Source organism: Narcine bancroftii, chromosome 4, assembly GCF_036971445.1.
Source record: "Narcine bancroftii isolate sNarBan1 chromosome 4, sNarBan1.hap1, whole genome shotgun sequence".
Lineage (NCBI taxonomy): Eukaryota > Metazoa > Chordata > Chondrichthyes > Torpediniformes > Narcinidae > Narcine > Narcine bancroftii.
The window spans coordinates 266,220,424-266,244,662 of NC_091472.1; the positions used below are offsets into that span (position 1 = coordinate 266,220,424).

The 24,239-nt window shown below is 38.7% G+C and overlaps 1 protein-coding gene across 19 annotated transcripts in view; it reads left to right on the top strand.

Annotated features, from left to right (window-relative positions):
• Positions 1-24,239, top strand: part of neb (nebulin) — a 324,022-nt gene that overhangs the window by 23,239 nt on the left and 276,544 nt on the right. For all 19 annotated transcript variants that reach the window (XM_069934922.1, XM_069934926.1, XM_069934925.1 and 16 more), the window contains 13 exons: positions 3,078-3,182; positions 3,304-3,408; positions 5,886-5,990; positions 9,061-9,165; positions 12,008-12,109; positions 15,109-15,216; positions 17,039-17,155; positions 18,169-18,270; positions 18,357-18,464; positions 18,558-18,662; positions 21,006-21,104; positions 21,789-21,893; positions 22,970-23,077. In XM_069934922.1, the coding sequence (XP_069791023.1) occupies positions 3,078-3,182; positions 3,304-3,408; positions 5,886-5,990; positions 9,061-9,165; positions 12,008-12,109; positions 15,109-15,216; positions 17,039-17,155; positions 18,169-18,270; positions 18,357-18,464; positions 18,558-18,662; positions 21,006-21,104; positions 21,789-21,893; positions 22,970-23,077 (1,374 nt within the window). The remainder of the gene's footprint in view (positions 1-3,077; positions 3,183-3,303; positions 3,409-5,885; positions 5,991-9,060; positions 9,166-12,007; positions 12,110-15,108; positions 15,217-17,038; positions 17,156-18,168; positions 18,271-18,356; positions 18,465-18,557; positions 18,663-21,005; positions 21,105-21,788; positions 21,894-22,969; positions 23,078-24,239) is intronic.

Here is a 24,239-nt window from a genome sequence, read left to right on the forward strand (position 1 = left end):
TTAATCTTGTACCCAGATAATTCATCATATTCTTCAAATCTTGTATGTAATTGATACAACATATTCATAGGGTCTGTCAAATCAACCAAAACATCACCAGCAAACAAATTAATTTTATATTCTTCTTGATCAACCTTTATACCAGTGGTTCTCAACCCTTTTCTTTTCACTCACATGTCACTAAGTATTCCCGATGCCAGAGGTGCTCTTAAGGGATTGCTTAAGATGGTATGTGGGTGGAAAGAAAAAGTTTGAAAGCTACTGTTTTAATCATACCTAATTGACTCGTTATGAGCACATTTTTATAACTCCAAAGGAAATGGGCCAATAACAATTTTTCTCAGACAAAATATTTCAGTAACAATTAGGTCTACAACAGTGATTCTCAACCTTCCCTTCCCACTCACAGTACAACCTTCAGCAGGAACTTTGAAGCTCTGGAGAGATGCCAACAATGCTCTCTGCAAAATTGCCCAACACCAGCGTCAGCATCCTTCTGTAACATTCCCCAGCAGCAATTGAGAGACACAAACAAATGGGTTAAGTTTAACACAAAATTTATTAACCTAATAAATGACATGCGAACAAGCCTTAATGGCAATTCTATATGAACATCAAATTATTATGTGGCGTATGTGGGGGGGGGGGAACACAGACCATTACAGTCCAAGCTTGAATGCCCCAAAAATCAATAATTTCCAAAACAAAACCCCCAAATCACATCAAGACAGTTAGTCAAGAAGGAACAGCTCACAGATATGGTCTCCAGGCTTGAGATTATTTGTTTCCTTGCCCACTGGTCCTTTAGGTTGAGGCTGTATCCAGATGACTGTGGTCCCTATAGACTTTCAACCCTGTCAGGGTTACATGAGACTTGCTTGAGTTTCAAATATGGCAACATCCACGTTTACTTCCATCACGCGGCAATTTTCACAGGGACCTCCTAGTCACTGCACGAGGTTCACATCTCTGAAGCCCTCCTTGGGGTTAACAACTGACCTTCTGTTATGCAAGTTCTCTTCTGGGTATCAGAGTTCCCCAAACTGCAGTCAGGATAACAGTGCTAATGCCCATGGACAAAGTCGCTCAGTCTTCCCTTTTCTACTGAAACTACTGGGTGAGCACACTGACACTCAATAGTGCTAGCGCCTGTGAGCAGAGCAACTCCGTGTGACTTGCTGAAGCTGCTGGATGAGCATGCATAGTCAGTTTGATTGCCTGAAGTCCAATCCACTGACTAACCTCTCAAAACCAGCCCACTGGAGTTTTTAAACTCCCCAATGTGTGCCTCCAGTTCTCCCCATTGGTGGAGAGAGGTCAACAGCCGCAGGCTTGCTCTCCTGGGAGCCCAATGACTTCTAGTGTGTGGTTCCCGTGCTTTGACAGCTGTCAAAGTTCCCTTGTTGTAGCCCAGCACTATTACAGCTCCTAGCAGCTGTTAAAAATCCCCCTCAGTCAAAAAATAAAATCGTCCAAGGTCCATAACACTTTTCCAGACCAGCATTGAGGCCCTCTTTGTTCTCCATTTATTAGAATTGAATATTTTTTTAAAATCTGCAAATGATTGAATTTTCATAAAATTCCATGATTTTCAAAGAGCCAATTTTCGGATACAAAATATAAATTGCTGGGATACTTCAGAAGTAGAGATGGTATGCCTGCAATTTTATAAGACTAGATGAGGCTACGTATGGAGAACTGTGTGCAGTAGTGTAATCCTTATTTAAGGATAAATGTGTACGAGTTAGACGCAATTCAGGGAAACAAATAGAACTGGAATGGGAGACTTGCCTTATGAGTAAACAGTGAACAGATTAAGTTTGTATCTGCTGGAGTTTGAAAGTTTGAGAGATGACTTTGAAAAAGGATCCTGAAAGTGTTTGACAGATTGGAAGAGGAAATCTTTTTTGTCAAGTCTTGAACAAAGAATAGCTTGTAATGATAGTGATCATGTTTGCAAGGCAACTAGCAATTCCTTACTGTTTGATTAGACTTGGCTGCCAGCAGGGGGCTGACACACAGTATCCAGACCTGTAATGGAGGCTTGCAGCCTTATGGCCTGCCTCATGAGCTGTTGACAACAACTTTAAAGTAAAGAACCTTTTCCTTCATCCATGTGTTGTCTATAAAGAACTCACACAAGATGAAACATCACTGTGTAAAATTCTTTGTCTGATGTGGCCTGTTCATTGGCACAGATCTATCAAGGAAGTAGCTTTTGAACCACCTTCTCAATTCAAGGATGGAGAACAATAGAGAGGAGATCATAGAATCTTAACTTAAAGATGCAATGGAGTAGCACTAAGAAATAATCAAGAAATAAATGTAGTCAGCCTGGATTGCAAAAGAGAAAATCAGCCCTTGTGAGCCGTGCTGGATCCTTTGTCACTGTGATGGACAGAATAAGTAGCTGGGCCTGAGGTAGAAGATGCAGTATATCAGAATGGACTAATAGTCCAGCTCAGAAAATGTGAAGTCAGCAACAATGGTTGCAGGAACCATAGGTATATCGGCTTTTGGAATGGCACCAGCCCCCTTTATAAATGGTATTGCAAGAATGAGTGCCCATGTATCCAAAACTTTCCTTATTGTGTTTTGTGGGAGTCTCCATCCTGTCTCAGCCAGAGTGAAATTAGTTCAAGGAGCCTCTGAGTATAAAACACTACAGTACAGTACAGGCCGTTGGACTCTCGATGTGGTGCCAACCCACAAATTCCTTGTTTTAAAAAAAAATACTAAACCCTTGCTACCCCCAAAACAGAAGCAGGCAAGTGTTAATTGGGAGGCATGGGTATCAAGTCCAGAAGGGCCTTCTATCCTGATGTATACATTAAAATTAAAAACCAGCCAAAATAACCTGATGACAGAGAAAGGAACAGAAGCACACACTGTTTAGAATAAATGAAATCCGGTGGAGGAAGAATTAAGGGGGGGGGGGGGTGGGTACAAACATTATTTTGGAGAATTTACTTGAACGGCTGCATCATCGCTACAATATTTTTTGGGGGGGGGGTGGAACGGAATATTTCAGGGAAAAAAATAAAAGCTTCTGCTTCAACTCTGTTTTCATTTTCAAGGTTAAGTATCGTTCAGATGGTGACAAGGCAAAGACCATGTGCCACGTTGATGGGACTGCCCGGGATATCGAACACGCCAAAAATGTTTCACAGTTGGTTAGCAAGGTAACACGACTTCCATTTTGCAATCTGGGCCAGAAACACTCTGTTATATCTTAATTGATTGAACATTATACATTCATTGCTTATCCAAATCTGATTGGTGACATCCATTTGGTTATTCCAGGTGCTGTATAAACAGAAATGGGAAGAAACAAAGGACATGTTTCAATTGCCAACTGATGCACCCGAACTTGTGCGAGCTGTCAAGTTTGCTGAAACTTTCAGTCCGGTAATGGAATCAATCTATCAAACTGAGCCTGAGCAACTGTGGAACGAGTGTTCCTCTTAAAATCTTTTGATCGTGTTATTGTCTGGTTTTGGAGCAGTCACAATGTTAGTTATGTGAGAACTAGAAACATCATGGAGAGTAAATGAGTCTGTTGAGAGCCTTGCTAGGAGGACTGAAAACAGGTGGGGGCCAAGTGAGTGTGAACCTCACAAGTTTATGGGATTGCCATCTAAGCCATAAATAGTATGAGATTAAAATATCAGGAGCTATAGTTCTCTATTTTTATATATGCATATGGAATGTTAAGTAATGGCTTGCCTGGCTTCACCTGATGACCAGGGGTTCAGGGTGGGGGTCTCCATCTTTTTCTGCTAATACGGTAGTTGAAAAAACCTTTATGTTGAATGCTTTCTTGTATAAAAAGTCTGGAATCTTTCAGACATTGGGGTTTAGAGAAGGATAGGTGTTCATACATCATTCTTGCTCTGGTAAGTCTACTCCATAACCCTGCAAACATTCCTTGCAGGAATGAGGGGGTAGGAATGAAAAGATATTGAGAGTGATTATGACCAAAAATGTTCATCATTATTTTGTAGACATCTATTTTTGTGAATTCTGCATACAGGAAATTAAATCAGAGTAGAAAATACACTGTAACGGATCTGTGTTAATATGAATCCTCAGTTTAATATTAAAACTATATTTTATCTCGATATGGTTTAATAAGTTAGTTTGGGTTGTTACAGAGGCACAAAGACAATACATTAGCATTTTAAACACATAGTTCTTTTGAGATGGAAGACAGTTTGAGATGAAAATGACATTGTCTAGGCTGGAATGTCTTTTTTAATTCCTTTCCAATTTGAAGTTAAGAGTCAAGAAGATGAAAGGGATTTAAGATGGTTCTTGAGATATTGGAAACAATAGATGTTAGTTCAGAAGCACCCGTATAAATGCACGACCATTTTAATTCTGAGGAAAGCAGACTTATCAGAGACTTAAGTGGACTTAAATGCTTTCTGCATATTCTTGTCAAAAGACCTTATGAGCTTCAAAGGCAGAAATGATATCACATACCATGAAACTTGAGAAATGGGCTGGAAATATATTATTGAAATGAGAGAAAAAAATAGTTCAGTTTGTGGAGAGTGCAGAAGTTAAAACCCTGTGACACAGGGGTTGAAACCATATGAAAGAGAGGGTTGAATTACAGTAATCAGAACAGGTGCTGTTGTGTGTTACTCTTGGGAAAAGGGGAATACAGAATCAGTGGCTTTTGAAATGAGGAGGAAAAAAAACACTTCACTGTCTCTTTGGATCCATTTTTGTATGGCCACTTCATTTAGCCCTTGTCTGCGTTCATGAATTCATCATGGAAGAAAATAGCCACATTCGCTGTCTCTTTGAAAAGAGGGCAGATTCTTTGTGTGGGAAAACAGATTCCAAAATCTTCAGACAAAAAGATTTGATCCTGGGAAGGCAGGATTTGTGTTCTCCTTTTCACAAGAGGTACATTGGTGACTCAAAAGATGGTCATTTCTATTCAAAGAATATCTCTCAAGACATCTCATTGAAAGATTTGTGAGTAAAGAGGCATGAAGATATGATATTTAAAAGCACTTTATAATTATTTCTGAGCTGAAAATTTAAGACCTTCAAGCAAGACTAAAATGATGCTGACATTCTCTCTCATACACACACACACACACACACACACACACACACACACACACACACACACACACACACACACAATTTAGAGTTGTTTAGAGATAAGTAAGAAATGTTATGTTATTGATTGGTAAATTCATAATAGTTTTTATCAAACTTTCTCTGGGGAATTTTCTATTGCTGCTGCTTTGTTAGTGCAAAGTCCCTTTAGTCCCAAACAAAAATTAAGAGTTATTAGTGTGTAACAACATCATTGGAAGGTTAAAGTTTTTGGATTCCCAATTTTTACACAGGAAAGTAACTTGTTTTTATACCATCAAGTCTTAAACATTAATCAAATTTGCAAATTTTTTTTTTAGAAAACTTGAGTTTACCTATATATCTGCTGAATGACATAAACCAAAACAATGCTCACTAATCATGAATTGAGGTTGTTCCCAATTACCTAAACCTGGTGCATGACTGGAATCATTCTAGACATGTTGTCAGGTGAAGCATAGGAATATGATAGTGTGACATTGTCTAGCCTGGAATGTCTTTTTTAATTCCTTTCCAATAATATAACCCAAGATTAAAAATACATCGTGTAAAAATACTTTCACATGCACTTGTTCTTCTTTTGAAATTTGGGATGATTGCAGAAAACAATGGGTTGTGATGTATCTTTTGAAGATTTCTCACTGAAATGGGGCCATTTCTCAGATCAAGGATGTCAAACCCTTTGTGTAAAACAATTCTATTTAAATGTCATAGTTGTCATTGTAACCCTAAAAACTGAACTGAATTTTGTTTATCTTCCTTGGAAGAAATTGTATAAAGAGGCCTGGGAAGAAGAGAAACCTTTCTACTATCCCTATTCTGACAGCCCAGAGCTGAGACGCGTTGCATATGCTCAGAAAGCACTGAGTGATGTAAGTAATTTAGTCATCTTGGGTTTTGCTGGTGCAGGAGGTTCAACACAATGATCACAAGCATTGCAAATACACACATCATTACTGACAAATCTTTTATTGCTTTTGCACTCGTTCATCACTTACTAACTGTTCCTTTTCAATTATTTTTCCTTCTTTGATTTTGATTCCGTCACATTCCAAGCAGTTGATTCTGACATAGAAGCTTGTACTCACAGTACTGAGCATAGAACATAACAACGTAATACAGGCCCTTCAGCCCACAGTATTGTGCTGACCTATGTAAACCTCAATCACAACAACCTAATTTTTCCTTATCTCACACCCATAGCCCTCTATTTTTCTTACATCCAGAGAACCATAGAACATTACAATACAGAAACAGACCTTTTATCCCTTCTAGTCTGTGCCAAATTATTATTCTGTCTCATCATTTGACCACACCAATGTCTTATACAACTTGACCATAACATCCCGACTCCTAAATGCAATACTTTGATTTATAAAGACAAATGTTCCAAAAGCTCTCTTTATAACCCTATCTACCTGTGACACTACTTTTAACAAATTATGTATTCGTGTTCCCAGATTCCTCTGTTGTACCACACTCCGTGTATGTCCTATCTTGGTTTATCTTTCCAAATTGCAACACCTCCCATTTGCCTGCATTAAATTTCATCTGCCATTTTCCATCCCATTTTTCCACCTGGTCCAGATCCCTCTGCAAGCTTTGAAAGGTTTTCTCACGCTCCACACCACTTCCAAACTTTGTGCATTTGCAAAGTTGCTGATCCAATTTACCACATTATCAACCAGGTGATTGATATAGATGACAAACAACAATGGAGTGATTCCTGAGGTGCACCACTAGTCATATGCCTCCAGCCTGAGAGGCAATCATTCATTCACTACCACTCTCAGGCTTCTCCTATAAAGCCAATGTTGAATCCAGTTTACCACCTCACCGAGTGACTGAACCTTCCTGACTAACCTCCCACGTAGGACCTTGTCAAAGGTTTTACTAAAGTCTCAACAGACAACATTCACAATCAACATACTTGATAACCTCCTTGAAAAACTCTATCAGATTGGTAAAACATAACCTACCACACACAAAGCCATGTTGACTATCCCTAACTATATGCCTTCTTAACCACCCTATCAACTTGCGTGGCAATCTTGAGGCCCCAAGCTCTCTCTGTTCCTCTGAACTGTTAAAAATCCTGCCATTAACCATGTACTCTGCCTTCAAATTCAAATTTCCAAACTGCATTACTTCACACTGGTCTGATTTGAATTCCATTGATCACCTCTCCACCATTGATCCTGTCTCTATCCTTTTGTAACCTACAACAACCTTCTGCACTATTCACGACACCTCCAAATCATCTGCTAACTTACTGAGCCACCACTCTACTTCTTACACGTCATTTATAAAAATCACAAAGAGCAGGAGTCTACATACACCTTCAACACGTAAGAGCGTCTGACACCCATTTACTGTATCAGCCTCATTGGCTGGCCACTTGCACCAGACCTCCCAGCACAGGGTGGGGACAGATTCTCACAGGCAGCCACTCCACAGCAAGTCATGGATGATTCTTTTTCTGGAGCGGTCCCTGCAGAAGGCTGTGGTTAACACTCGGTGCATGGCACAGCAGTATTAAGTCCATGTAAAGATCCCAATACAGCAGTGTGCAGCTGTCTCTTTTAAAGCACAAGTGGGTATGCAGTTGTGGTTCCTCGGCTAGGATGACACAACAAAGTAGCACCAGCATATTGGTGCTAAGTGGATGACTGGTTCCACAGTCAAATGTCAACCCTTTTGACTCCAAATCAGTGAAACAATTTCTCCAAAATGCATGGTGCTGTGGAGATGACTGTTTTGTTAACTTGGAGTAGAGCGATGTTGTGCACATATCTATTTGAAATTGCACTTCTCGGGAAATTGGTCACCTCATTTTTGCAGCAGGAATTTTGTTCTTCCAAGCACATTATTGTCTACTGCGAAACTATCAAAATACTAACAGTCAAGCACGAAAGTCACCTTTTGTGTGATTTGCAACCTGACTGGTCTGAAAACCAATATTTACTTGCAGTATAGCTCACTTTTGCTGTGCCACTTCCATTGAAAATGTGCAATTTTAAAAAAGACCGGCACATCAAATTGCATTCTTTGCCTTCACTATGATCTCTGATCTCTTGCCTCACATTATATGCAAGTTTTAACTTCTGTGTCTATGTTGATTCAGGGTATGATAATCTTCAGCTTCCTAATCTCAGCCTCAACCATGCTGATTTAGTTGATCTCTGCCATTGCTCACAGTTGGTTCATGGTAAATTTGTGTGTGTAGGGGTGGGGGAAGGGTCATTAGAGATTCCCTTTAGAAATAGACCATTTGTCCCATCTCATTTGTGTTGGCCATCAACCACTTTTCTCACACTGGTTCCATACTTTGCCTCCTCACCTTTTCATCAACTCTTCCCAGATTCTGCCATTCACATACAGTGGACAATTAATCTGTCATGTCACAGGTCTTTAAGATGTGTGCAGAAACCAGAGAACCCAGAAAAATCATGGCAATCACAGGATGAACTTGCAAACAACATTTAGAAAACATCTGAGATCAGTATTGAAGTAAAAATGCAATCCTGGAGAAATCAGCATGTCAAAGAGTATTGAACTGGATCTCCAGCTTTGTGAAGCAATGCCTCATTTGGCTGTGCACTTATGTCACCTGAGCTGCGCCACTGATTTTTCTGTAAATATTGCATTTGACATTTTTGCTCTTTATATGACTTTATTAAGCATCATTGCAGAGATCCATAGAGCTGTTTAATGCAAAAAAAAAATGTATAGCTCTACTCCTTTTTTAAAATTCACAGCACCTTCTTCAATATTTCATTTGTACTCAGTATTGTGCATGATTTAGGATTCCATGATTTTTATAGCCAAAATTATGTATTTTAAATCTTGAAGCTCAGAAATGGTTGATAGCTCAAGGTGTTTTTCACAGAATCGGGTTCTCATTGACTTTCACTCATCAAATGATTTTCTGCCTCTGACTAGATTGAATACAAGAAAGGACACAATGAACGAGTGTCAAAATTCACTCCACTGGCAGAGCCGCCAGATGTAGAGATGGCCAAAAAAGCTTTCAATCAGCGCAGTGATGTGAGTACAATAACAATCACTTTCACTTTGAAGGAAGAAGTAGGCTTCAAGTCATTCCACCAGAAGCATAATCAAATGGGTGTTGGGCACAAAGGATATCAGTGGGAAGAGCAGAAACACAGTTACAGGTTTGGGCTTTAAGGGAGAAGCAGAGTGGTGTTGGAGTATTGGCGATTAAATTCCAGTGAGACATTCAAGTATTTTCAATGTTGAGAATGAAAGTTATAAAACAACTTATCCCAGCAGAATTGCAAGGACACAGTGCCCTGTAGCTGGTTATAGACTTTGAACCATGATTTGTTTTTAAGAACAAAGAAGAAAATTTACCAGGGATATTAAAGTTGGTTAAGATTGACAGGAAGTAATGGATGTAATTCAGGCAATAGAGTCATGAATGAATCGAAAGTGTGGAAGGTAAAAGATGTGGGATTGGCTGGGTGAGCATTGGAATAAATGTGCCTGGAGCCAACAATGGGACAGGTAAACTAATTAGGATGAAGTGGTGTTTAATTTTATGATAGAGTACATATGAATTGGAACACAAGTCAGGGTTGAATAGAATGCCAAGGCCATGAGCAGTCTGTTTCAACCTAATACCAGAGATGGAAAGAAGAGTACAAGAAGAAAGTTGAAGTGATAAGAGTGTGAAGATGTTAGCTTGGTTTACCTGGAGGAAATTGTATCCCAGATTGAACACTTGCAATGAATGGATAGTTGGGGAAGTCGAGGCATATGTGGAACTTAGCCCTTAGTCTTCTGATTTTGTTGTCAAGATGAGGATATGGATGAGTAACAAGAGGACATGAACAGCAATTAGCTGATGGAACCCATCAGGTTAGGAAGTAGAGACATTGGTGGAGATATAAAATGAAAATACTGCATATGCTGGGAATATGAAATAAAAAAAAGAAAGTGTACAAAATATGAAGCAAGTCAGGAAGTATCTGTAAAGAGAGAAACAAAGTTAATGGTTCAGATCAATTCTCTTCATCCATGTCAAAAGAAAAAGTTATGATATTTTGGCTATATCAAATCTGTTCTACGATATAACATTATATAATGCTATTATATCATATGATATAAGCAGTGTGTTGATGACTTGAAATGCAAACTTTATTGTTTGATTTGATCCTGTCTAACATTTTGAACATTTGTTAATATTGCTGGAAATATTATCAAGGGCCATATAAATTCAAATTTACATTCTTTTCAATTTAATGATGGACCAGAGCACGGTGTGAGAGTGTGAAGGTTACATAGGTGGAAGAAAGAATGTAATTGAGTAGCCTGTCTCAGAAGAATTCCTGGTGAACTCTGGTCCTAGGCAACTTCAAGGGCGAGTTCCAAGATTTCAAATTCCAAGTGATAGTAGGAGTGAGTGGAGGTGGGAATGAGATCAGAAGGGAATGGAGAATTTGGAAGGTGATGGATATAATCAAGTGATTACTAGCAAAGTTCAGAAAAGCAACTGGATTGGATAGAAACTGAGGGCGGGAGTTGTAGGAAGGTTGTAGGTCAACTAAGTTAGGGGACAAGGAAGACTTGTTACAATGATCAAAATTGTGGAGGATGAAGCATAGCAGTGCAGAGCATAAAGGAAGAAATAAGGTTTACATCATTTAATAAATCAAGAAAAATGAAAGTGATTAAGTAACCTGAGATCTGGTCAAACAATTCAATGAACCAAGTTCAAACCCATAATGGCACATATGGAATTTAAATTCATTTAATAAACTTTAAAACATTTGAGTGGCTTATTGTTTAAAAACCTGTGAGCCATTTCAATTTAATTTGCATGTTCCTCTGAGATATTTTCAATTATGAGAACATGTACTTTATTTTCTAATGTCAATTGAGTTATTCAATGGTGTCACACAAGAGAAGACCTGCTTCAAAAATGTTCTGAAGATTACACAGATAGTGACAGATGTATCTTTTACATTAATTATATCACCAGCACCTAATAAAAGGTACGCGGATCTCTCTGTGCCTTTAATCACTTTTAATTGACCTTCATCCTGTCTCTGTTTAATTAGGGGTGTTAGAATATCTCAAAGTTAAAAGCAACATAGAAAGTGAAATAAAACAGAGATGGTGGCAATGTTCAGCAGGTCAGGACCCACCTGCTGGAATAGAAATGGGTCTCTGACTTGAAACGTTAACTCTGTTTCTCTTCCCACAGATGTGCCCTGACCTGACCTTCCATCATTTACTGTTAGAATATTCCAATGTTCTAAATATTTATTGCATTTTGTTTTGGGATATAGGAGGATGTGAACCTTGTCCACATGGAATCAATTGAATAAAAAAAAACCATTGCAGTCCTGTTACATCCAAGAATTACAGAAAAATTCCTTTGCACTCCAGATTAAAATTTCTCTGAGATTCTTTTAATTCATTCACAGGATGTGGACAACACTGGCAAGGCCAGCAGTTATTGTTCATCTCTAATTGTCCTGAGTTTGTGCAGCATTTGAGAGAACTGTCATGAGGTGTTTTCTTGATTCGGAGTCATATGTAGTTCACATCATGTAACCTATCTCTGATAGGTTTTCGCAGTAGTTCATGTCACTATTACTGTTAAGGCAATTTATATTCCAGATTTCATTAATGAACTGAATTTGAGTTGCCCAACACCCTTACTTTTGAATTCAAATCTCTGAGTTCATTGCACAATAATTTAGAACTTTATTGGCGATGTTGATGTGCTTTTGACTTGGTGATATGTCCAACTAAATTTGTGGCTTTTGAAATCATTTCAAAAATTCTTTCAAGATACTTGCAGCAAAACTGTCTGATTTTTAATATGTAATCAAATTAAAAATATTTAATTTTCTTACAGCTTAAATACCATGAAGACTATAACAAAAATAAGGGCAAATGGAGCCAGACACCATGCTATGATGTTGCAGTTGCACGCATGAATGCTGACAACTTGAGTGCAGTAAGTATGCTCATCAAACTGCCCTGAAAATAAAATTATAAATATCAGATTCAATCAAATAGCTGCTACAAAAACTCTGAGCCAAAGTTTCCATCTTGTTCATAAATTTGTGACTCTTGTTGCAAAATGAATAGTGGTAGCATTCACTTTGTATACTGATAGTATTAGGCAGAAGCCTAATAGCCTGTCTACACCTGAGATTGTCTGTTCTTGGAAGCTAAGCAGGCTCAGGCCTGGTCAATATCTGGAGTTGTCTATCAAGCCAGTTGTTGTAGGTTTCTGTGAGGGGCACTGGACAAAATGGCGACTCTGTCTGCTTTACAATAGACAAAATAATTTCATGTATGTTACATTCCAAATGTAGTATTACATGAAAATAATGGAACCTTTACCCTTTAGTTTGCAATTAAAGAGAAAGCTGTTTTTTCTAAAACCAAAATCAGTTTCACTTTTTCTAATGCTATTGAAGTTCATTTCACAGTACAGTGTTACGTTAGTCAAATATGCAAGTCTGGGTGATGGAGACAGTTGAGGGAAGGTGGATGGAGTGGTTGCACACCCACGGATGATGATTAAACTTGCTGGAGGTGATAGCATGTTCAACACCTACACCTGGGCTGAAATGAAAAAGGGAATCGATCAAGTCTAGGTCAGCACATTGACTATTATTCATTTTCCAGCTAGAGAAAGGCCCAGCCCTCATTTGAACATTTGCAGTGAGACAGTATTCTCTGCAAGCATACATACAAGTCTCTTCCAATTTTGTACATTCTCAGGGCCAAGAAGAACCATAAGACATAGAAGTAGAAATAGGCTATTCTACCCTGCCATTTAATCATTAGCTGATCTATTTTCTCACACCCCCACTGCCCGGCCTTCTCTCCATAACCTTTGATGCCCTGGCTAATCAAGAATCTATCAATCTCTGTCTTAAATGAATTCAATGACCTGGCCTCCACAACTGCCTGCAGCAAGAAATTCCACAGATTTACCACTTTTTGGCTAAAGAAATTTCTCCACATCTCTGTTCTAGGTGAACGCCCTTCAATCCTGGTTCTGCTGTCTTGTCCGACTCTCCCACCATGGGAAACAATCTTTCTATGTCTAATCTGTCCATGCCTTACAATATTCGAAATGTTTCACTGAGATCCCCCCCCCCCCCCCCAATTCTCCTAAATTCCAACACATACAGTGTAAGAGCTATCCAATGCTCCTCGTATGATAACCCTTTAATTCCACTGGAATAGCAACTAATTCTCACAGACAATTGATTCTGGCATGATGCGCGAAACAACCCCCTTCTGTGAAACTTCTTTGGGAAAAGATGAACTGATGTATATATAACCTAGATTTAGCCAGTCATATGCTGTTTAAAGAAATCAGTTTATGTTGAATGCAATTTATATTATTATCAATCTAGCTCACAATTTATAACCCCAATATTTGCTGGAAGTATGGGAATGAGGGAATATTACTGTTGGCTGTAATTCTCCAATCTTGTAAATGGGGAGGTTATTGTGCATTTAATTTCAAGACCTCAATATGATTGTTTTATTCCATTTACAACTTGGTAATTCATTAGATTGAGAGGCTGAATATCTACTGAGTAGAACTGCCTGCATTTGGAGCTATTGGTCATTGGTATGAAGCAAGTAGAATGCAAAAATAATTGTTGCAGGAACTCAGCTGGTTGCTGCGCAGTAATTATGGGAAGAAAGAAATTCTTAACATTTCAGGTCAAGACCTGGATCGGGACTGAGAATGGAGAGGGAAGATATAGAGGAGAGGGTTGAGACAGGGATTGGTAGGTGATAGGTAGACTAAAGAGGAATGAGATAGATTGGTGGAGGGGTTATTTGGAGGTAAAGACAGGTGAGTGGTAGGTGGAAAGAGACAAGATAAAAAATTTGATATATCCAGATTGGGGGAGGATGATAGTAGAGACAGCTGCAAGACAGTGATAAGCAGGGACACAAAGGCTACCAGTGCTGGAACCTGATAAGTAAGGACAGTGATAAGAGGAGGGTTGGTTTGACTTGTGACCAAGAATAAGTTTGAGTGGAAGGGAAGAGTTTCAAATAGCAAGGTTTTGGGCATGGGCAGGAAGTAATGCGGCATATTTTAAATTGAAAAGAGGTCGACCTAGCAGATTCTGTACCAGCCAGCTTGGTATCTCGTGTTTAGAGTAAGTGAAGGATAGACTCCTCCAGTAAGAACGGTTCACAATCAGCTGAAACTCTGCCTGCGGGGTATTGGGTGGGGAAAATCACAATTTCTCCTGAACTTTAAGGAGTATTCTGACAAGTGGACCTGGCTGATTCCATCTTCATTCTGCTGCCACATTTCGAAACCCCAGGAAACCCAGTTGGCAATTTATAATCAGGTTCCCAATTTCACACATGCACCATTCAACTCTCTAAGCAAGAAGATTAAAATTGACTTCAATGTCACTCTAAGGTGAACAGACCAAGCTGTAAGTCTACATGAGTGTCTGTTTTAAACCAACAATTGTTCTTTGGTTCCTCTTCTGACCCTTCTCCAAAGGATTTCTACATCAGCCACTATAAGAATGAAGCATAATTGAGCCATACAAAGGAATCCATTAACAGACAAGCAAGATTAAGATGACCTGCTTAGATTTAAATCTAATACCAAGAATAGGAGAATTGAGAACTAGAGGACATAGGGGAGAGAGCTTTAATGGGAATCTGAAGGTGATTTTATACTAAGGGTGCTAGGTGTATTGGAACAAGTGGCCAATAAAGGGAGTTGAGGCAGGACTATGGCAACATTTGGGAAACATTTAGACATACATGGGTTGGATGGGTTTAGATGGCTATGGGCCAAATAAGACATAGTGGGACTTGTGTGGGTGGGAGGTTGGGCCAAAGGACCTGACTCCATGTTGTATAATTCTAACTCTTGCTTTGGATGTGTCTTAATTGTATATTTTGGAGCAAGAACTAAATAACTGCTGTGCTTTTTCCTTTTTCATTTAGAAACTGTATAATGCTGGGTACGAGGAAATGAAAGACCAAATTAATTTCATGCAAACTGAAACACCAGAATATAAAGCCAATAAGCGTGCTGGGAATGCAGCTAGCACGGTAAATGGTTCACAATTTATTCTTTGTCCAGCTTTCCTGTTTATATTTTAACTTGATTCATGCTTTTATTGAAACAAAGGGAGGAATGTAAACTGCTTGCTTTGTGATTTTTTTTTCCTTTGAAGTTTTAGTGTGCACCAGGTATTTTGAGGCTGGCATGAATTTAGGTCAATTGGTAAACTGGACAAACTGGCACCATATGTTGTGGTCAATGCAATTTTCCCTCTCTGGGTGACACAGTTAGCATAGTGGTTAGTGCAACGCCTTTACAGTGCCAGCAATTGAGACTGGAGTTCGAATCCTGCACTGTGTGTAAGAAGTTTGTAAGTTCTCCCTGTGTCTGTGTGGGTTTTTCCTGGGGCTCTGGTTTCCTCCCTCCATTCATAACATACCAGGGGTGTAGGTTAATTGGGTGTAAATTGGGCAGCATGGACTCATGGGCCAAAATGCCCTGTTACCGTGCTGTATATCTAAATTTTAAATAAAAAAAATAAATTTAAAACTAATGTTGGGATTTTGTCTCACAATCCAATTATTCTCCAAATGGAAGAACCTAACATAGGATGACAGAGAAATTCGGGTAACCAGTTAATATTCCACAAGCTTCCTGCTGTTTTTTTTTTTAAATCCTCTGTCTATTACGATTACACTTTATTCAACTTTCCTTCATGGGCTTGTCCAGCTTTGTCAATACCTATCCATACTATTTGCTTCAACCACTCACAGTGGGAATTAGCTCCAAATTCTCACCTCTCTCTGGGTGTGGGAATTTGTTCTAAATGTCCTGTTGGATTCCTTGATATCAGTATTCTATGATTTTTAATTTAAAAAAAATTTAGACGTACAGCATGTTAACAGGCCCTTTCAGCCCACGTTCCCATGCCATCCAATTGACCTTAAATGCTGGAATATTTTGAATGGTGGGAGGAAACTGGAGCACCCAGAGGAAGCCCATGCAGTCATGGGAAGAATGTATGAACCCCTTACAGACAGCGTCAGGTTTGAACCCTGATCCCGGTCAGTGGAGCTGTATCTGCATTGCACTAGCCACTTTTATGATTCATCATTTTATAGTTTTCTATCGGCCTTTACTCGAGAATATAGCAACATCAGAACTAGAAACAGGATTCTGCCCTTTGTGCAATAGGAAGTTAAGGGCTGCTACGTGACCAGCTGAGGTTCTCTAGCACATTTGTTCATTGCACATGACCTCAGTCTGCAGACTTTCTTGCTTCTCTCCATTCAGCCCCCTATGCCTGCTCTTTAATCTTTAATCCCAACACCATTTTGTAGCAATCTGATGGTGGAGGTATAGTAACTGATCCTGATGGTATGAGTCTTGTGACACCTATACCTCTTTCCTGATGGCGGCAGCGAGAACCGAGCATATACTGGGTGGTATGTATCCTTGATGATTGCTGCTGCTCTTTGACGGCAGCATTCCCTGTCGATGTTCTCGACGCTGGGGAGGGTTTTGCCTGTGATGTCCTGGGCTGCGTCCACTACATCTTGGAGGGCTTTACGCTCACAGGTATTCCCTAAGTTTGCTGGCTAACTGTTAGTCATTTGCAAAAAGGACATCCAGGGACCCTTTTAAAACCTATCTTGCTCAATTTGTTTTACCTGAATTGATATTTTTTTCTTTATTTTGCCATGTCCTCTCCTATTCACTTAACCTAAGATCTCTTGAATCATCTCTGCATTGCCCAGGCAACCGACATTACATCCTCTGTATCCGTAGCAAATTTGCATACATGACTTTCAAAACCAAAGTGACCCAGTCTGCTCACCCCTTCGTGTTCACTTTTTCTCATTTTTTCAGGTAAACTATAAAAAGAACTACGAGAAAACCAAACATCAAACAGATTACAACACACTGCCTGCTACTGAAAACCCACTCCTTCAACAGTACAAGCTTGCTGGGATGTCAGCAAGTGATGTAAGTAACAATGTCAGTTTACATCTCACCCACAAAATAAACACACTTAGGATCACTCGATGGAATGAAGAGAATAAAAAGGAGCAGATTTTTTTTAAAAAAGAAAGCTGGGTTGTACATGAGTAAGTGAATGATGTTAACATAGTAACTCAGTGTTCAAGTTTATTTTCCTGTGCACTAAGTTGGAATCAGAGTTTGTTTTGCAAACAGTCCAGCCAGACAAACATGTGAGAGACAAACTAGTAAGACACAAAAGTTCAGGGTTACAGAGAGAGATCAAATGATATGGAGCAAAGGCAGCACATGCAAAGGCAATATAGGTGGAATCTTCAGGTGGATAGGAAGTTGAGCTGTTGCTGAAGACTCCAAAATACAGTAAAACCCCTGGTATTCGGCACCTATGGTAGATGCTGGATAAATGAATTTTCTGGTTGCTTGAGATTGTCTAACTAACAGCACAGCTCACCAATTTGAAATGTCCGTACTTTATAGCTATTTATTTTCCACGATGTTTTTGCTGGTTGCTTGAGGCTGCCAGTTGCTTGAATTCTGGAATTTTAGAAGTACTCGACAGATCATGCATGGAGCGAGAAATGAAGTAATAAGCGAAGGTGTGTGACATTAGAGAGATGATAACAAGTTTGGTGAAGTGAGAACAGGAGAGGTAAGATGATTTGGGAAGATTCTCAAAGAAGGGCTATAGTTATTGAAGACAGTTTCTTCCATTTACCCATCACCCTTTTCTTGAAAAATACGCCCTTTAAATCTTTCTCTTCTCACTTTAAACCTACGCCCCCTAGTTTTAGACTCCCCTATCCTGGGGAAAAATCTTTTTTTAGGTTGTGAATTAGTGAGAGAGTTCATAAATCTAAGAAAGGAGGAGATTACAAAGAAAATGTTGGGGTGATGACATAGAATTGAGGCACTCGCAAGTGGGCAAATTAAATTTGACTGGATGTCAAATAACTAACTTCTACCATTTGTACCTATCACCATTTTATTTTTTTTTCCAGAAATTGTACAAGGAAGGTTATGAAAAGGCAACCAGGAGCAGCATCAATTATTGTGAAACTCCAAAGTTCAAAATAGACCAAGTTTTGAAGGATTTCAGTGATGTAAGTCCCAGAGTTTAATACAATCTTAGATCTAAAGTTTCCCTCTTAAAATGGGCTGATATAATGACAGATCTCTCCAATTTTAGGTTAAGTATAAACAGCAGTATGAAGATCAGGTCAAGGGTCATTATATTGGCAGCCATGAAGATCCATACATGATTCATTGTTTAAAAGTTGGAGAAATGAAAAGCGATGTAAGTAAAGAGAAATGATGTCCACAGCAACTGATGGATTTCTAATGTACCTTGTTACCTCTGAAGTGTAATGACATCATATTTTTCTCTTAGAAAAATTATAAGGCAGATTACGAACTGGATAAAGGAAGATGCTATTTTCCGCAAACTCTCACTCCAGAGTATGAAGCTATGAAGAACTCTTATAAGTGTAAAGATGTAAGTGTATCAAATGTCTTCTAGTATTCTTATTTGACAAATGAGCCAATAATTTTTATTGCCAATCTTTTTAGTAAATGCAGACCAATTTGTCTTTGAAATGAGTGGATATGTTTTCCAATAATCCTGGTTGGTAGTACTGATACTATTATTCCAGATTGCTCAGGAATTTAATGATGTTAATTCTTATTGAGAGTTAATTTCCCTTCTCATGTGTTCTTGCCACAGAGCACTTTAATCATTCTGCTACTGCAAATTCAAGCCTTCCTGCATCCTGTTGTTGATCATATTGGTATGAGGAAGAATGGACTCCTCAGCAATAAACTCAAATCAGCGACTCTTTATTAATTTTGTTTATTTCCTCTGTATTGCACAGTTAGTTTATTTACATTCATTATCTCTTTACCACCTTTATTTTTTTTTACATGTATATGGTGTCTACAGTTTTTTTTCCTACTTCCAAGAAGTGGTAATTTTGCCTCGTCCATTGTGGACATTTCTGATTAATGTGTGAACACAAAATCTCACTATTTATTGATATATAGAGTTTTACAAATTAAGAGGTCTCATTTGCTTTGTACTTATGTGACCTAATCCATTCCCAAATCATGAACAGGCTCAGTTCTTTTAAGTTTTGTAAAAGTTGTATATATTGAAATCCATGAATGAAAATCTAATAAAACTGGACAACCAATGTTTTCAAAAGGTTTGTTTCCTGAAAAATTGGGGATTACAATAAACACCTTCAAATTGAACACAAAGATAATTTCAGATTTGCTGTATCGTGTAGGAAATTGGAGAAACATTAAATTAACTTTTATTGAATTTAGCATGTTTAATTGCATAATGAGTTCAAATGACCTAAAACTTTTGCCGCTGATTTTCATTTGTACTCAACATCTGATCCTCTCGTGTCAATGTCCAATAATCATCAGCCAGAGTTGATGAATTCTTGTTGCCCTGATGGTTATTTTTAATGGTTGCAATGTCCTGGTGAAACTTTTCCCCTGACTGCACCAAGATCAGCATGGAACAAGTCCAAATCTGAATGCAGAAAATTAATTTTCAATGATTTATTGCACTTCATAGTTTTGTATGCTTGAAGCATGTTAAAAATATGACAAGAAATTACAAACCTGTAACATCTTGTGTCTTAACGTGGACAAGATGAAAGAGATGATCATGGACTTTTGGAGGACCAGGAACAACCACTCTCCACTACACATCAACAACTCTGTGGTAGAGAGAGTGGAGAGCACAAAGTTCCTTGGTGTTCATTTAACTAGTGATCTATACTGAACATCTCCTCACTTGTCATGAAGACACAAAAGTGATTGCACTTCCTGCGATGCGATGCCTTTATTGTCATTTAAGACCGCTGCAACCGTGTCTGCCTGTCCCGCATCGGACTTGTCAGCCACAAACGAGCCTGCAGCTGACGTGGACATTTACCCCCTCCATAAATCTTCGTCCGCGAAGCCAAGCCAAAGACAAGATAAAACAGTACATGGTAATAAACCAGATAATATTGCTCCAAACCATAATGCTATCTACACATCACGAGATTACACAACAATGTAGACAACACACAACACCATTCCTACACCAGACATAAAAGAAAAAAAAACTACACAAGACTGAAACGCACCTTCACAGAGCTACATAGTGAATAAATGACTGAAGCAGGCAAGGCTACCAGCTACTATTATGTCAACCTTCTATAGGAGCTCTATCGAGAGCATTCTCATTGGCTGCATCACAGTGTGGTACAGTTGCTGCAGAACCCTCTCCCTCATCAACATGACACCGGAATCATTGTTTTAAGAGGGTGCACAAAATAATTGAGGACTCCTTCAATCCTGCACACAGTTCTACCCCTCAAGGAAGAGATACAGGAGTATCAGAGTTATCTTCACCAGCCTGAGGAACAACTTCTTCCCATGGGCAATTAGAATGCTAAATGAGCAAAGGAGCTGCTCACACTAACCATCAGAGGCTCTCATTTGTACAAAGCATTATTTGTTTATTTATTTGTGTAGCTAAACTACTTGTTCTGCGTACAGTATGTATTGTTTGTCCGTATGCGTGTTATGTCCGGTTGTTTACCTGCACGTTTTGCACCGAGGACCGGAGAAAGCTGTTTCATCAGGTGGTATGTGTACAATCAGATGAAAATAAACTTGATTTTACAAAAATGGTATTTTTTTTCATAAATTTTAAAGGTAATTTTTATGATCAATAAAATACACCCAAAAGTGTTCAGGACACAAAATCTTCTTTGTTTAAAACACGTTTGTACCAAAAACTTATGAATCACCTTTGTTTCATATCATTTAATTGCAGCCAGTTTATAAAACACATCCTGATAAGATCAAGTTCACTCAAGTGATGGATTCTCCAGTGATGGTGCAAGCCCAGACCAATGCCAAACAGTTAAGTGATGTAAGTATCTGCAAACACTTGCGTGTGGTGGTTCCTTTTGTGTTTGGCCTTAGAATCTTTCATGCTCCCTTAGAATAGTCCTGTTGATGCGAATTTCATATCTATAGTTAAGGATTTTTCCAACACTGCCGATAAATGTGAACTTCAAAGTGGACTGTGTATGGTTTCCAATGGTTAGTTGAAACTGTCTAGCCTATAGCCTCCATATTTATTTATCAGTTCCATTTATATAGCATATTTCACTTCTGCATCATAAAAGTGAACAAAGTTGGAACCCAACTAATGAAGAAAATATTTAGTTCAATCTAACCAATCTTGTTGCACAAAATTGACACTGAGCATGATGGAAATCTAAACTCCCAAAATGCTAGAGATATTTGACATGTCAAACAGATCAGTGGAAAGAGTAATGGAATCAACATTCCCCATCAGCTACTGGATGAGATGTCATCACCATTAACTCTGTCTGTTCATGAATACTGCCAGGTCAGCAGAGTATTGCCAGCATTCTTTATTTTCATTTCAGATTGTATTGGTCATCCTGTCCCATCACTGCAATCTTTGTATTCAGTACTTTCCTCACTTTAGCTTTTGGTTATATGCATTAAGTTTTGTTGCAAGTTATACAATACAGATTCAATAAATGGTTTACTATTTCTGATTGCATGTTATCTTCTCTTACAGATAAATTACAAAGCAGATTATGAGAAGGAAAAGTTCAAATGTACCATTCCCCATGATGATCCATTTTTCATCCAGTCCAGGGTGAATGCATACAATCTCAGCAATGTAAGAAGATACTATGCTCTTAAGTTGTCTTCCGTGTGAAGATATTTTAAGCAAAGAGTCTGTTTCAAAATCTGTGTCACTATGTATTGATCTTCGTTTGATTTGTGCTCAGTGTCAAAACATACTACTGTTTAATTAAATCCCAATGTGGAGAGGATAGAGTGAAGAATCATTGTGGATTCAGCTTTACACATACTCTTCTGAACTGCACTTTAATTATTTCAAGCTTACTAGTGGTCATTTTTACCTTCACTCCCTTTAACAGGGTGAATACAAGGCAATTTCAACAATAGACAGACAATCTGTTATTCCCCCAGGTGACATAAAGGCAAATAACTTCATGTCAAGGGCCAGACGTTGCAAGGGTCTGGAATTTCTACTGAGTTATGTGAGAGGAGGCAAGCATAAATGGTTGATTTTCAGTAGAGATCAGGAACTGATTATTTACAGCACAGTAGAAGTGGATTCCAACCCTTAAACCCGTGCCACCCAATTACACCTAAATCAACCTACAACCCCGTATGCTTTGGAAGGAGGAAGGAGACCAAAGCAGCCAAGGAAAACCCACGTAGGTCATGGGCGAACGTACAAACTCCTTACTGCCAGCACCAGATTCGAACTCGAGTTGTGGTAACCATGCTGCCCCTATTATAGGGCAGGAATCAGTTTAAGAATAATTAGGTGAGATTACTTGAAGTGTGAGATTTGCAGAAACATTTCAGTTCAGGTGACAAAATGATCTGCCCTTGTGTTTAGTTACAATGATAAATGACTTGGGAAACACAAGGGAAGAACTTGAACTTACACTGGCCTGCCAATACTGCCATAAAGTCACTAGTCATCTTCCACAAATTGACCTTTTTTTTTTACAAAATTGAATTTTCTTTGTAATGTGGGAATGTTGGATTCCCCGCCTTTTGACCTAACATTGTAAAATCTGGAAATTGGCACGTTGGAATTCTCTGAGCAAATTGTGATTCTTCACTCTTTAAATTCCTGCCACTGCATCAAATACGACAGTTAAATGTATAAAATCTTTCAAAGGACATCATACACAATCTTTCTCTCTGTCCTAGAATTGCTACAAATTTGACTGGGACAAAGATAAAGCCAAGCATTGCAACATCAGAATGGATTCCATACCTATTATAGCAGCAAAAGCACACCGAAATATTGCAAGTGATGTAAGTAACTGCAGCTTTTTCTAACCTCAATGTGGGTTGCAAATGGCTTATTCCTAAAAATGATAGAAGTTCCTGTTTGACAAGACACAGCTGAGGTGAATTATTTTGATATATTTCAGGATAAAGTGAATTTTATTTTTTGAATAAACATAAAATGATATGTTACTTGGGGCAACACCAGGGAGGTTAAAGGTTAAAGATAATCAGTCTGAATGAATGGAATGTGCAATGAATACAAACTGTCACTAGCAAATAGCTTTTGATCACTTTAATTACTTCCTCATTGCTAGGCAGGTATTTAAGAATGAACAACGATGAAAAAGCTCTGTGGTCTCTCTGCAAAGTGATTTCCCCATGATCGGGTGGAATTCCCCAAGTGTTCTAGTTTTCTGCCACATCCCAAAGGCATGCAGACTTTAGTGAATTACTTACTGCATCTTACTTCTACAGAGGTGTAAATGAACACATGCGGGAGAGTGGATTATGAGGAAATAGATGCAGGAATGGAACTGCTCTCAAATTCAGAATAGACTCAATGGGCAATATGGCCTCCATCAATGGTGTAAGGAAACATGAATCATATTAACTTTTCCTGCAAAACATTAGTGAAACAGATGTCTTTTTAATAATAATCTGGTTATTATTAAACATGCAGTGTATCACATCAGCAGGTTCAGAGGATGCTGCTTACATTTGTATATGTGCCCAATGATACATTTCTACTTCATATTTCCAATGTAATTCTCTGTCTTCTTTTCTTCTTTGGCTTGGCTTCGCGGACGAAGATTTATGGAGGGGGTAAAAAGTCCACGTCAGCTGCAGGCTCGTTTGTGGCTGACAAGTCCGATGCGGGACAGGCAGACACGATTGCAGCGGTTGCAAGGGAAAATTGGTGGGTTGGGGTTGGGTGTTGGGTTTTTCCTCCTTTGCCTTTTGTCAGTGACTGCTGGAAATGCGCAGAATGTTCACCTGAATCTGTAAAAAAAGATGTCAGGTTAATATTCTGGATGTGTCCAGTTAGAAGATGAAAGAATCCTTTGACTGAGCCCTGCATTCACAATGTCACTGATCCTCATTGATTAGTCATCTGACAACTGTAATTTTAAAATGTTGGAAAAAAAGATGAAAAACTGCGTGGTGACCCAGAATAACCACCTCAGTG